The 14,327-nt window shown below is 50.7% G+C and overlaps 1 protein-coding gene across 1 annotated transcript in view; it reads right to left on the bottom strand.

The window, feature by feature from the left end:
• LOC119962107 (kinesin heavy chain) overlaps positions 1–14,327 on the bottom strand; it is a 251,142-nt gene that overhangs the window by 124,855 nt on the left and 111,960 nt on the right. The window contains exon 2 of the mRNA XM_038789984.1: positions 3,614–3,704. Within this exon, the coding sequence (XP_038645912.1) occupies positions 3,614–3,704 (91 nt within the window). The remainder of the gene's footprint in view (positions 1–3,613; positions 3,705–14,327) is intronic.

Raw genomic sequence — 14,327 nt, 5'->3', positions numbered from 1 at the left:
ACTCTTTAAAACAAACTCACCTGTCTTTGAGAGTGCCTCAGCATTGAGTTGTCCTTGGCTTCAGGCTGCCCCCTCAGCAGTGGTTACCTGTAATGGTGGTGTTGCTGAGGCTATAGAGCTGTCGGCCCTTTGATTGGGCCGGCGTCTCCACCCTCAATTGGATGGTGGTTGTCACGGCGCTGGCCTGCAGATTGACCACGAGCAGCACAAAACATTTTTTCAACCTTTCCAACTGAAATGAACAACCTCACCTATTGTAGTCTTCATATTTTACTCCATCCGCCACCTTCTTGCTCACTGATGTATGTAACCTTTCAGACCCATCTCTTTGCAAACTCTTTGGCCTGAACTTCCCCAGCCCTATGACATGGTGGCAAAATTCAACCCTTTGGGTCCTCCTCACAGCTTACCTTCCCAACTGAGCTTTGTATCGCCAGCAAACCTGAATAGACTACACTCATTCTCTTCGTGTAAGTCATTGGTACAGATTGTAAGTTACTGAGGCCCGAGTACAAATCCTTGTGACACCCCACTATAAATGGTCTCGTTATCCTATTCTCTGTCCTTTAACCAATCCCTTATCAATGCCTGTACATTCCCCCTTACTCCATGAACCCTTAACTTGTTACAACCTTTCGTGTGGCAACTTACTGAATTCCTTTTGAAAATCTACACCCACAGGTTCCCCTTTATCTATCCTGCTAGTTAAATCCTTAAAAAGCACCAATAAATTTGAAAACTAAATTTCCCTTTCATAAAACGATGCTGACTCTGCCACATCATATTACGATTTTCTAAGTCACCATTTGTGCCATGTTTTAATAATAGATTGAGGCTAACTGACTTGTAGTTCCCGATTTTCTTTTTTTATTCACAGGTGCTTGGTTTGTAACCTTTCAATTCGCTGTTACCATTTCCAAATCTAGCAAATTTTGCAAGATTATAAAAAATGCATCCATTATCTCTGTAGCTACCTCTTTTTAGCATTCGAGAGTGTTGGCCATCAAGGGATTTGTCAACTTTCAGTCCCATTAATATTTCCCACACTTTTTCTATCGTGGTATTAATTACTTTAGGTTCCTCACTCTCATCACACCCTTGGATCCCCATTATACCTGGTGTGTTTTGGGTCCTCTATTGTGAAGCAGATAGTTGTTCACAATCTCTGCCATTTTTATATTGTCCACTCTAATTTCTCCTGTCTTAGTTTCTAAAGGACCCAGGTCCATCCTGCTACTCTCGTTACTTTTACCTACTTCAAGAACCTCTTGCATTTTTTTTACATTTGAGGTTCACTTAATCTCCTATTCTATTATTTCCCTCTTTATCATTTTTGGTCATTCTTTTCTGGCATCTAAAGAAACATTTTCAATCCCCTGGTTTACTATTCCTCTTGACAAAATGATGAACCTTTTCTTTTAATCTAATACTATCCTTAACCTCTTTCTTAGCCATGAATGGATCTGCTTATCCATTGAGTTTTTTTTTACTTCTTAATGGAATACAAATTCATTAAGAATTATGAAATATTTCACCGTTGCTCATCTATGGTCATACTTTTTAATCTAATTTTCTAATTTATCCTAGCCGACTACAACAACACTCAAGAAACTTTCACACCACTCCCTCCACCACTGATGAAGATTGGCAACAGTGTGTATCATCCACAAGATGCATTGCCACAACTCACCAAGGCTCTTTTGACAGCATCTTTCTAATCCACAACATCCACCACGTAGAAGGGCAAGGACAGCAGATGCCTGGAAACATCAGCACCTGCAAGTTCCCCTCCCAGCCACAAACTACCCTGACTTGGTATTATATTGTTGTTACTTCACTGTCACTGGGTCAAAATCCTGGAAGTCCCTCCCTAACAGCACTGTGGGTGTAGCTACACCACATGGAGTGCAGCAGTTCAAGACGGCACTGCAACTCCACCTTCTCGAGGGCAATTAGAGATTGGCAATAAATGCGGGTCTAGCTACTGACACCTATGTCCATGAAAGCATGTAAATTTGCTTTATAAAGTTCAATGCACACGTTTCAGACTTACACACATCACCCTGAAACATAGCATCAATTATTTCATAATAAGATCACTCCTTCCCAGAAGATTCCTTCCTAAGTAACCCAATCATTCCATAAAATAGGATTTAAAAACAGTCTCCTCCATGGTTTGTTTCATGATCTATTGTTCCAGGAAACTATAAAATGCATTTCATGAATTCATCCTCCAATCTGCTTTTTGATTTGCCCTATTTATATGAAGATTAAAGACTCTTAGACCATAAGACGTAGGAGCAGAATTCGGCCACTCGGCCCATCGAGTCTGCTCTGCCATTCAATCATGGCTGATATTTTTCTCATCCCCATTCTCCTGCCTTCTCCCCATAACCCCTGATCCCCTTATTAATCAAGGACCTATCTATCTCCGTCTGAAAAACACTCAGTGATTTGGCCGCCACAGCCTTCTGTGGCAAAGAGTTCCACACATTCACCACCCTCTGGTTGAAGAAATTCCTCCTGTTCTCTGTTTTAAAGGATTGTCCCTTTAGTCTGAGATTGTGGTTCTAGTTTTCCTACAAGTGGAAACACCCTCTCCTCGTCCCCTCTACCCGGCCTCGCAGTATCCTGTAAATTTCAATAAGATCCCCCCTCATCCTTCTAAACTCCAACAAGTACAGACCTTAACCGTTCCTCATACGACAAGCTCTTCATTCCAGAGATTATTCTTGTGAACCTCCTCTGGACCCTTTCGAAGGCCAGCACATCCTTCCTAAAATAGGGGGCCCAAAATTGCTCACAATACTCCAAACGCGGTCTGACCAGAGCCTTATACAGCCTCAGAAGTACATCCCTGGTCTTGCATGCTAGCCCTCTCAACATGAATGATAACATTGCATTTGCATTCCTAACTGCCGCCTGAACCTGTACGTTAACCTTAAGAGAATCATGAACAAGGACTCCCAAGTCCCTTTGTGCTTCTGTTTTTTTTTGCGAATGTCTGGCAGGATCGGAGGCCCAGGCAGTCCCTCATCCCTGCCCACTTCATAGAAGACGTGGCCTCAGCCGTCATTCCTCCTTCCTCCTTTCCCTTACCCCATCCATCTGCCTTCCCCTTACCCACCTTCACTGTCCTCCCACCAAAAAGAATTTCCACATTCTGTGTAACATCACTCCAGGGTGATGGGACAAATAAGCTCCTCATATTTGTTGATTAATATTCTATCTATAGTACAGCTATATTTAGCGACCTGTAAACTACTCCCATCAGTGTTTTCTGATATTTATTATCTCCACCCATACCGATTCTACATCCTGCTCGTCTGAGCCAAGATTCTTACTCACTCCTGTCTTTATCTCATCCTCTATTATCCCACTTCCTTATCCATTATAACTGTCTTTCCAAAATGTCAAGCACCCTGGAATGTTTACCCGTGCCAAATATCTGGTGCACAGAAATACTTTCAAACAAAACACATTGGCAGTGTATGGCTAGAAGACTAAAAGTTAAGCAATTTCTGTTGGAACTTCTAGATTTGGCAAAAAAAAGTCACATCACTCCACCCTTCAAAATGGCTTCATTTCAGTAACTATCATCTGTGTGACTTACCTTTAACAATTTGCTTGGCACATGCATTGTAAACTTGTTCCTGGGTCGTATTCGGAGAAAACACTTTGTCAAACACAAAAGGTTTTCCTTGCTGGAAGGAGAAGGAAAAAAAAAGGAATTTACTTTTTAAAATATTTTTCCAAATAAGGCCTTCTAACATACCGCTCATTGTTGCGGCCAGCATTTGTTATCCAGCTCTGAAAATGATACTAATGCACATTCAATTGACGAGACTGACCATCAGCAGTTGAAAAAGTAACAACTGTATCACAGTATCCACATTGTATATTTCATGGCACATCCAAAATTGCTTAAATGATGCAACATACAGCATAGAGATGCACATCGTTCGTGACTTTCATTCAGTTCAGGATCTACAACTAGCACACTGGAGTTGTCAATTAAAATATTGCTGCTCATTATTGCTGCTAAATAATACCATCATATCTACAATGCTCCTGATCAGTTATATACTTACTTACGAACATATGAATTAGGAGCAGGAGTAGGCCACTCAGCCCCTCGAGCCTATTTCACCATTCAATAAGATCATAGGCGATGTGATTGTAGCCTCAATCCCACATTCCTGTCTACCCCTGATAATCTTTCACCTGACCAGTGCTACTGACCTTGGCTTTTTGATACGGTCGTGCTCTGTATTTGATCACAGTAACCATAAGGAAGAGATTAACTGGTCATGGGAAAATAAGAGATTAGAGTTCCTTTTTATCGATGTGTCGGGGTTCAGCAATAGCCTGATGAAGTGCTGTAATTCATATGGATTGTCTAGTTTAGGTCTCTGCCTCTGTCCTTAGGTGGTGGTGTTTGAATATTAAACTAGCCTGGTGGGGTTTGCCGACTTCAGCGAAGTTTAGCTGATGGAATTTTGTTACGGCTATATGAACAGAACATAAAACATATAGTGCAGAAGGAGGGCATTCGGCCCATCGAGTTTGCACCCACTTAAGCCCTCACTTCCATCCTATCCCCGTAACCCAATAACCCCTCCTAACCCGTTTTGGTAACTAAGAGCAATTTACCATGGCGAATCCACCTAGCCTGCATGCCTTTGGAATTCCTGCAGCATTGCTTGTAAATGGTAGCACAGTGGTTGGCACTGTGGCTTCACAGCTCCAGGGTCCCAGGTTCGATTCCCGGCTTGGGTCACTGTCTGTGCGGAGTCTGCACGTTCACCCCGTGTCTGCGTGGATTTCCTCCGGGTGCTCCAGTTTCCTCCCACAAGTCACAAAAGACCTACTCATTATGTGAATTGGACAATCTGAATTCTCCCTCTGTGTATCCGAACAGCTGCCGGAATGTGGCAACTCGGGGATTTTCACAGCAACTTCATTGCAGTGTTAATGTAAGCCTGCTTGTGACAATAAAGATTATTGTAAGAATCTATCTAGTTCTGCCTTACAAATATTCAAAGGCTCTGCTTCCACTGCCTTTTGAGGGAAAGAGTTCCAGAGACTCATGACTCTCTGAGAGACAAAGATTCTCTTCATCTCTGTCTTAAACGAGTGACTCCTTGGCCTGGATTCTCCGATATCCGGCGGGCGGACCGTACGGGCGCCAAGGAGTGGCGTGAACTATTCAGGCATCAGGCTGCACACCTTCAGGGGCTAGGCCGGCGCTGGTTGGCACCGCGGCAAACAGCGCCGAAGGACTTCCGCTGGCCGGCGCGAGTTGGCGCATGCGCAGGAGCGCCAACGTGTTCCCAGCGCATGCGCAGGGGGTTTCTTCTCTGTGCCGGCCATGGCGGAGCTTTACACAGGCTGGGGGGAGGGAAAGAGTGCCCCCACGGCACAGGCCCGCGCGCAGATCGGTGGGCCCTGATCACGGGCCAGGCCACTGTGCCCCCCCCCCCCCCTCCCCGGGGGCGGATCCCCCCGCTCCCCCCTTAGGACTCCACAGGCCACCCTCAGAGCCAGTATGGACCTGGTCTAATCCACGCCGGCGGGACTGGCCGAAAGCGGGCAGCCGCTCAGCCCATCGGGGACCGGAGAATCGCCGGCGGGACCACTGCCAACGGCCCTCGACTGGCGCAGCGCGATCCCCGCCCCCGCCAAAAAACCGGCACCAGAGATTTCGGGAGCCGGCGTCGGAGCAGCGGGGCGAGATTCACGCCGCCCCCCCCCGGCAATTCTCCGACCTGGCAGGGGAGGTCGAAGAATCCCGCCCCTTATTTTTAAACAATGACCCCCTAGTATGTGATTCTCTCACAAGAAGAAACATCCTCAAGACTTCCAGTGACAGCGGACGGGAGGCAGCTGCACACTGGAGGCCTCCCGCTCGGGAATAGAAATTTCGGAGTTTTAATGCCTGGTCCCGGGGGCAACGGAGGCTGAAAAGGCTGTAAGAAGGCAGAGGGAGGAGAAATGTCCAAGTTTGGGAGAAAAACGGCTGTGAAAAAGGGGGTTAATGAACTTGAGTGGAAAAGTCAGCGCAGGAACTGTCAGGAAAGCGGAGGCTGGAGCACCAGAGGATGTCACATCACTCACAGCAGAAGAAATTACGAAGGTGATGGCTGTGGAACTTGAAAAACAGTTCACAAAACCCATGGAAGCGATGAAGAAGGAGATGGGGGAGGTATTGAAAGTGCTGGTGGAGGAGGCGATTGCCCCGATGAGGGCAGAGGTATCAAATCTTCTCGATGGGGAAGGAGTTGCTGAGGGTGTTATAGACCAACAAGGGTCTGCGAGCCAAAATGGAAGACCTGGAAAACAGATCCAGGTGACAGAATCTGAGGATTGTGGGTCTGCCCGAAGGGGTGGAAGGCCCGAGGCCGATGGGAGTATTCTACCACAATGTTGGCAAAGCTATTGGGGGAGGGGAGACGATGCCTCCCGATATGAACTGGATCAGGCTCATCGGTCGTGGAGGCCTATACCAAAGGCGAGTGAGCCGCCAAGAGTAGTAACTGTGTGTTTCCGTAGGTATAGCGTGAAGGAGAAAGTCCTGTGCTGGGCAAAGCAGAAGCGGGTGGTGCAGTGGGCTGGAGCTGGTATACGTATATACCAGGAGTTGACAGTGGAGTTGGCGAGGTGGCGGGCTGCCTTCAGCCGGGTGAAGAGGGCACTGTACATCAGCACGGTGCAGTGCGGCATTGTATATCCAGCTAAGTTGAGGGTTACCTACAAATCCAAGGACTTTTATTTTGGGGAGGCGGAAGCGACGGAAGAGTTTGCAAAGATAGAAGGACTGTGGCAGAATTGAGAAATGGTTGTGTACCGATGTAGCCTCATGTAACTTTATTTTTTCACTGCGAGTCGTTGTATGTACTAAATGAGTCGACGCTGTATATATTTGGACAAGGGAAGAGATGGGACTTTCATTTGCAATGGTGGTTCTTTGGGGCTTGTGTGTTTATGCTGGGGTTATGCTGTGTGCTAAAGGGGATTTCTTGGTTTCCTGGTATCCAGGCAGTGGCCTCCATGCTGGCCGGTTTAAGCCAGCCAGTGAACGGGAGTGAGGCAGGGGGAGGGGCTGCGGCCATCGGAGCCAGGTACAACAGGTATCGCTGAGTCTAGCCGGGGTGAAAATTTGGACGAAGGAACCGAGGTTAGGGGGAGGAGTTTACACGAGAAAGTGGAGGGGAGGAGTCTGGGAGGAGGGGTGGGGGGGTCTACAATTCATGGGTGTCATCCATGGTACTCTTTCGGGGATTGGATGGCGTTGAATGTTGGGGGGTGGACCATAGGCGATACCTGATTACTTTTTCTTTTTTGCTTTTTTTTCCACCTTGGGTTTGTTTTATTTGATGTGTATATTGTCAGGTGAGCCGCTGTTTGGTGGGAGGATGGGATCTCTGTTGTTGGTGGGGGATTGACATTGCATTTGTTACCGTTTACTGTTTGTTGGTGGGGTGTAAATTCTGAAGAAAATGTGAAAATGGAGAATAAAAATATTTTTTTTAAAAAAGAAGAAACATCCTCTCCACAACCGTCCTGTCAAGACCCCTCAAGATCTTAAAGGTCTCTATCAAGTCGCCATTTACTCTTCTAAACTCAGCTAAACTCTGCTTGAACATCAGGGTTAACCTTTACATATATATATTTTAGATGTAGTGTTTAACCTGGTGTTATCTCAAAATAAATTTGACAAGCTGAGTTGAAGAGGCTGGTTTAGCACAGTGGGCTAAGACAGCTGGCTTGTAATGCAGAACAAGACCAGCAGCGTGGGTTCAATTCTCATTACAGTCTCCCCGAACAGGGGCCCGAATGTGGCTTTTCACAGTAACTTCATTGAAGCCTACTTGTGACAATAAGCTATTATTATTATTAAGTGTTCTAATTTGATCTTATTGTGTAAGTGTGACGAGTTCACTTCTGTTATGAAAAGTGAACATTATTTTCCAATATTGGCAATAAACAGTCTTTAGTACTGCAGACACATTGATCAAAGCTCATCCTCATCCCAACCTCAAAATCGAACTCCCTGCACCAGCCTGAACATTTCAGCTTCCCAAGACAGTAATCATTAAAGGGATGGTGATGAACTTGTCCAGGAATGGTGCACATCGGTAATCTTCTTAGAGATCTTTTAGCTGTCAAGAGTGGAGGAGCAGACTTCCGGTTGCGGCTATGACCAGCTAAGTCGCACATTTGGCAGCTCCTGCGACAAAGGTGTTTAAGGGCCGATTGGAGGGCCCCGACGGTACTGTAAAGACGAATCCCGGTGGGGGAAGGCTCCCTGAGGAGAGTGAGACCAACTTTATGGTCGGTACTCGGAGAGGGGCGACAAAAAAAGCGGCAGCAGCTCCCCCAAAAAAGCGGGGGAAGAGGACCAAAATGGCGGCCGGGGGCGCACTAGAAGATTGGAGAAAATGGGCGGAGGAGCAGCAGGCCGCTCTCCTCCGGTGTTTTACGGAGCTGAAAGTGGAACTCTTAGAGTCCATGAACGCGACGACCACAAGGCTGATGGGGGCCCAGGCGACCCAAGAGGCGTCGATAAGAGAGCTGCAGCAGGAGATGGTGGTGAGGGAGGAGGAAGCCACGGTCCTCGTGGGGAAGGTGGAGGTGCACGAGGCACTCCACCTGAAATGGCAGAGCCGCTTTGAGGAGCTGGACACGCGAATGAGGCGGAAGAACCTGAGGATCCTGGGCCTAGCAGAAGGCCTGGAGGGGCCTGATCTCCCGAAATATGTAGCGGAGATGTTGAGCTCCCTGATGGGAGAGGGGGCCGGTCCATCGCCCCTGGAGCTGGAAGAAGCATATCGGGTCATGGCTAGGCGGCCTAGGGCAAACGAGCCCCCGAGGGCGGTGCTGGTGCGGTTCCAGCGTCTCTGTGATCGGGAGAAAGTGCTGAGGTGGGCCAAGAGGGAGAAAAGCAGAAAATGGGAGAATTCGACGGTGCGGATATATCAGGACTGGAGTGCGGAGGTGGCAAAGCGGCGGGCCCGGTTTAACCGAACGAAGGCGGTGCTGCACGCAAAAAGGATCAAGTTTGGAATGCTGCAGCCAGCGCGCTTGTGGGTCACCTACAAGGACCAGCACCATTACTTTGAGACCCCAGAGGAGGCATGGACTTTTGTTCGGGAGGAAAAGCTGGACCTGAACTAGAACTTGGGAACGCCGGCGGTCGAGGTCGCCCAAGTACCCTTGACTGATCAAGTGGCCCATGTCTTTCTTAGGCCAGGTCGGAACTTGGTTAAAGTTGATGGATCGTTTGGTTTCTTTGAAACTTGTGTTATGGGGGGTTTCTTTGTTCCCTTTTTGTGTGTCTCTTCCCGTTGCCAACTTCCCTTAATTATTGTTGTTGTAGGGGGGGCTTTTTTACTGTTTTTTGATCTGTTCTTTAAGGGTTATGGTTACTGTTGGTTAAGTACGTTATTATTGGGTAGTTATTTAGTTATTTAGTTATGCAGGCATAGTTATGTATTTATGTATTTATTTGCGATTTGTTATTTATATTGTTATATTGTTAAGTTGGGGAGGCGGGACGGGGGGGGAGCAAGTGGGTTATGCGTGTTTTCTTTTTCTCTTTCTTCTTCCTCTCGTTTTAAGGGGGCTTTGTTATCGGTGTGGATGGGGACGGGGGTGGAATTGAAGATGGCGGGGAAGGGTGTGGCCGGGCGAAAGCGCGGGCTCTCCCCTGTTTCCCGCGCGCGGGACGGAGGAAGGGGGAGGAGAGAAGAGTGGGGTGTGGCCAGCAATGGCGGCTTTTCCCGCGCTGAAGCGGGGTCAGAGAGGGATGGCAAGGGGGGGGGGAGGCCCCTCCCCCCCCACATCGGGAGGAGTCGGAGTGTGGCAGGGGCAGCCGGGTCAGCGAAAACCAGCTGACTCTCGGGAGTACGATGGTGGATACACCGCGGCTAGGAGGGGTCCTAGCCAGGGGGGGGGGGGGGGGGGGGGGGGGGGGTGGGGGGGAAGGGGGGTTAGGGGGGGATACCGGGTTGCTGCTGGAAAGGCTGAGGACGGGAAGGGAAGAACGGGAGGAGAGAGGGGGGGGGGGGCCATCGCCATGGGGAACGGGTCAGAAGGGGAGGGTCGACCCGGGGCGGACAGGGGACAGAACATGGCTAATAGACAGGGGAAAGGGACTGGTCGCTCCGCGACCCGGTTGATTACTTGGAATGTGAGGGGGCTGAACGGACCGGTCAAGAGATCAAGGGTTTTTTCACACCTAAAGGGACTCCAGGCGGATGTGGCAATGTTGCAGGAGACTCACTTGAGAGTAGTAGACCAGGTGCGCCTGAGAAGGGGGTGGGTGGGACAGGTGTTCCACTCAGGCTTGGACGCAAAGAACCGGGGGGTGGCGATTTTGGTGGGAAAGAGGGTGTCGTTCGTGGCGGCGCAGGTGGTAGCAGATAAGGAGGGTAGGTACGTGATGGTGAAGGGTAGGCTGCAGGGAGAGAATGTGGTGCTGGTAAATGTATATGCCCCGAATTGGGATGACGCGGGTTTTATGAGGCGCCTGTTGGGCCTCATTCCGGGTCTGGAGGCAGGAGGCCTGATCATGGGGGGGGACTTCAACACAGTGCTCGACCCTGGGCTGGACAGATCGAGTTCCAGGACGAATAGGAGGCCGGCAGCGGCGGAGGTGCTAAGGGGGTTCATGGAGCAGATGGGGGGGGTAGACCCTTGGAGATTTGGCAGGCCAAGGGCGAGGTAGTATTCTTTTTTCTCCCACGTCCACAGGGTGTACTCCAGAATAGACTTCTTTGTACTGAGCAGGGGGCTGATTTCGAGAGTGCAGGACACGGAGTACTCGGCCATTGCGATTTCGGACCATGCACCACACTGGGTAGAGGTAGAACTGGGGGAAGCACGGGACCAGCGCCCGCTGTGGCGCCTGGATGTGGGGCTGCTGGCGGACGATGAGGTGTGCGGAAGGGTCCGGAAGGGCATTGAGAGATATCTGGGCACGAACGACACGGGCGAGGTGAAGGTGGGGGTAGTCTGGGAGGCCCTGAAAGCAGTGATCAGAGGAGAGCTGATCTCCATAAGGGCACACAGAGAAAGGAAGGAGAGGCAGGAGAGGGAGAGACTGGTGGGGGAACTTATAGAAGTGGACAGGAGATATGCGGAGACACCAGAGGAGGGGCTGTTGAGGGAGCGGCGCAGTTTACAGGCCCAGTTTGACCTACTGACCACTAGGAAGGCGGAGACGCAATGGAGAAGGGCACAGGGTGCGGTCTATGAGTACGGGGAAAAGGCGAGCAGGATGCTAGCACACCAGCTGCGCAAGCGAGATGCAGCCAGAGAGATTGGGGGAGTGAGAGAGAAGGGAGGGAACGTAGTGCAGAAGGGGCAAGAGGTGAACGGGGTCTTCAGGGATTTCTACAGGGAATTGTACCGGTCTGAGCCGCCCAGGAGGAGGGGGGGAATGGAGAACTTCCTCGATAGATTGAGGTTCCCAAAGGTCCAGGAGGAACGGGTGGAGGGGCTGGGGGCGCCGATAGAGCTGCAGGAACTAGTTAAAGGGATAGGCCAGATGCAGGCGGGGAAGGCGCCGGGGCCGGATGGGTTCCCGGTGGAATTTTATAAGAAGTATGTGGACTTGGTGGGTCCAGTGCTGGTGCGAGCCTTCAATGAGGCGCGAGAGGGGGGGGGCTCTGCCCCCGACAATGTCACAGGCCCTGATCTCCTTGATCCTGAAGCGGGACAAAGACCCTGTACAGTGCGGGTCCTACAGGCCTATCTCCCTCTTGAATGTAGATGCCAAACTGTTGGCAAAGGTCCTGGCAACCAGAATAGAGGATTGTGTGCCAGGGGTAATCCATGAGGACCAGACGGGTTTCGTAAAGGGACGACAACTTAATACAAATGTCCGGAGGCTGTTGAATGTAATTATGATGCCAGCAGTGGAGGGGGAGGCTGAGATAGTGGTAGCACTGGATGCGGAGAAGGCATTCGATAGGGTGGAGTGGGAATACCTGTGGGAGACGCTGGAACGGTTTGGGTTTGGGGAGGGATTTATCAAGTGGGTGAAGCTGCTGTATTCGGCCCCGATGGCGAGTGTGGTTACAAACGGGAGGAGGTCGGAGTATTTTGGGCTCCATCGAGGTACCAGGCAGGGATGCCCCCTATCCCCCTTACTATTTGCATTAGCGATCGAACCGTTGGCGATGGCACTGAGGGGTTCAGGGGGTTGGAGAGGACTGACAAGGGGAGGGGAGGAGCATCGGGTATCACTCTATGCGGATGATTTGTTGTTGTATGTGGCGGATCCGGAAGGGGGAATGCCGGAGGTAATGGAAATACTAGCGGAGTTTGGGGACTTTTCGGGATATAAATTAAATGTGGGTAAAAGTGAGGTCTTTGTGATACACCCGGGAGATCAGGGGGAGGGAATTGGGCGGCTCCCCTTTAAGAGAGCAGTAAAGAGCTTCAGGTACTTGGGGGTGCAGGTGGCAAGGAACTGGGGGACCCTCCACAAGCTGAACTTTTCAAGGCTGGTGGAGCAGATGGAGGAGGAGTTCAAGAGGTGGGACATGGTACCGCTGTCGCTAGCAGGGAGGGTGCAGTCAGTCAAAATGACGGTCCTCCCGAGGTTCTTGTTTCTGTTCCAGTGCTTGCCCATCTTCCTCCCCAGGGCCTTCTTCAAGAAGGTAACTAGCAGCATTATGGGCTATGTGTGGGCGCATGGCACCCCTAGAGTGAGAAGGATTTTCTTGGAACGGAGTAGGGACAGTGGAGGATTAGCGCTACCCAATCTTTCCGGATACTACTGGGCGGCGAACGCATCGATGGTGCGCAAGTGGGTGATGGAGGGGGAGTGGGCAGCTTGGAAACGTATGGAGAGGGCGTCCTGCGGCAATACAAGCCTGGGGGCGCTAGTAACGGCACCATGGCCGCTCCCCCCCACAAGGTATACCACGAGTCCGGTAGTGGCGGCCACCCTTAAAATCTGGGGGCAGTGGAGGCGACACAGGGGGGAAGTGGGGGGTCTGATGGCGGCGCCACTGAGAGGGAACCACAGATTTGTCCCGGGGAACACTGGCGGGGGATTCCAGAGCTGGCACAGGGCGGGCATCAGGCAACTGAGGGACATGTTCATAGAGGGGAGGTTTGCGAGCCTGGGAGAGCTGGAGGAGAAATTTGAGCTCCCCCCGGGGAACACGTTTAGATACCTGCAGGTGAAGGCATTTGCCAGACGACAGGTGGAAGGATTCCCCTTGCTTCCCGATGGAGGGGCGAGTGATAGGGTGCTGTCAGGGGCCTGGGTCGGAGAAGGGAAGGTCTCGGACATCTACAAAATAATGCAGGAGGTGGAGGAGGTACCGATAGAGGAGCTGAAAGACAAGTGGGAAGCGGAGCTGGGAGAGCAGATAGAAGATGGGACATGGGCGGATGCCCTAGAGAGGGTCAATTCGTCGTCGTCGTGCGCAAGGTTGGGCCTCATCCAATTTAAAGTGCTGCACAGAGCCCATATGACGGGGACTAGGATGAGTCGGTTCTTCGGGGGGGAGGACAGGTGTGTTAGGTGTTCGGGAAGCCCTGCGAACCATGTACATATGTTCTGGATGTGTCCGGCACTGGAAGAGTTCTGGGAGGGGGTGGCGGGGACGGTATCGAGAGTGGTGGGAACCAGGGTCAAACCAGGGTGGGGGCTAGCGATTTTTGGGGTTGGGGTGGAGCCAGGAGTACAGGAGGCAAGGGAGGCCGGAATATTGGCCTTTGCGTCCTTGGTAGCTCGGAGAAGGATCTTGATTCAGTGGAGGGACACAAGGCCACCAAGTGTTAACACCTGGTTAAACGACATGGCAAGCTTCATCCAACTGGAAAGAATCAAATTCGCCCTGAGAGGGTCGGTACAGGGGTTCTTCCGGCGGTGGCAGCCCTTCCTTGACTTTCTGGATCAGAGATAGGAACTGGAGGCCGAAACAGCAGCAACCCGGGGAGAAAAGGGGGGGGGGGGGGGGAAGGGAGGGGGGGGGGGGATAGCAACGAAGGGAGCACGTCAGCGGGGGGTCGCGGGCAATGATTGCCCGAGGCCATCGGCAGAAAGGGAAAAACGGTTTGGTTGCTAGACTGATAGCGCGGGGGGGGGGGGGGGGGAGGGAGGGTGGGGGGGTGCGCGCGGGGGGGGGGCGTGGGGAGGTTTTTCCAGGGGGGACTTGTGGTGTTATAATTTAAATTGTAATAGGGGTAAATGTTTGTATCGAAAAATTTCAATAAAAATTATTTAAAAAAAAAGAGTGGAGGAGCAGTAAAATGGCAAAAGTAAGATATTATCTAATGTAAAAAATTTTCAAGAGGAAAAAACA

The sequence above is a fragment of the Scyliorhinus canicula genome, chromosome 2 (assembly GCF_902713615.1).
Source record: "Scyliorhinus canicula chromosome 2, sScyCan1.1, whole genome shotgun sequence".
Taxonomy (NCBI): domain Eukaryota; kingdom Metazoa; phylum Chordata; class Chondrichthyes; order Carcharhiniformes; family Scyliorhinidae; genus Scyliorhinus; species Scyliorhinus canicula.
The sequence above is the reverse complement of the archived record's forward strand: the minus strand, read 5'-3'. Positions and strand labels throughout refer to the sequence as shown.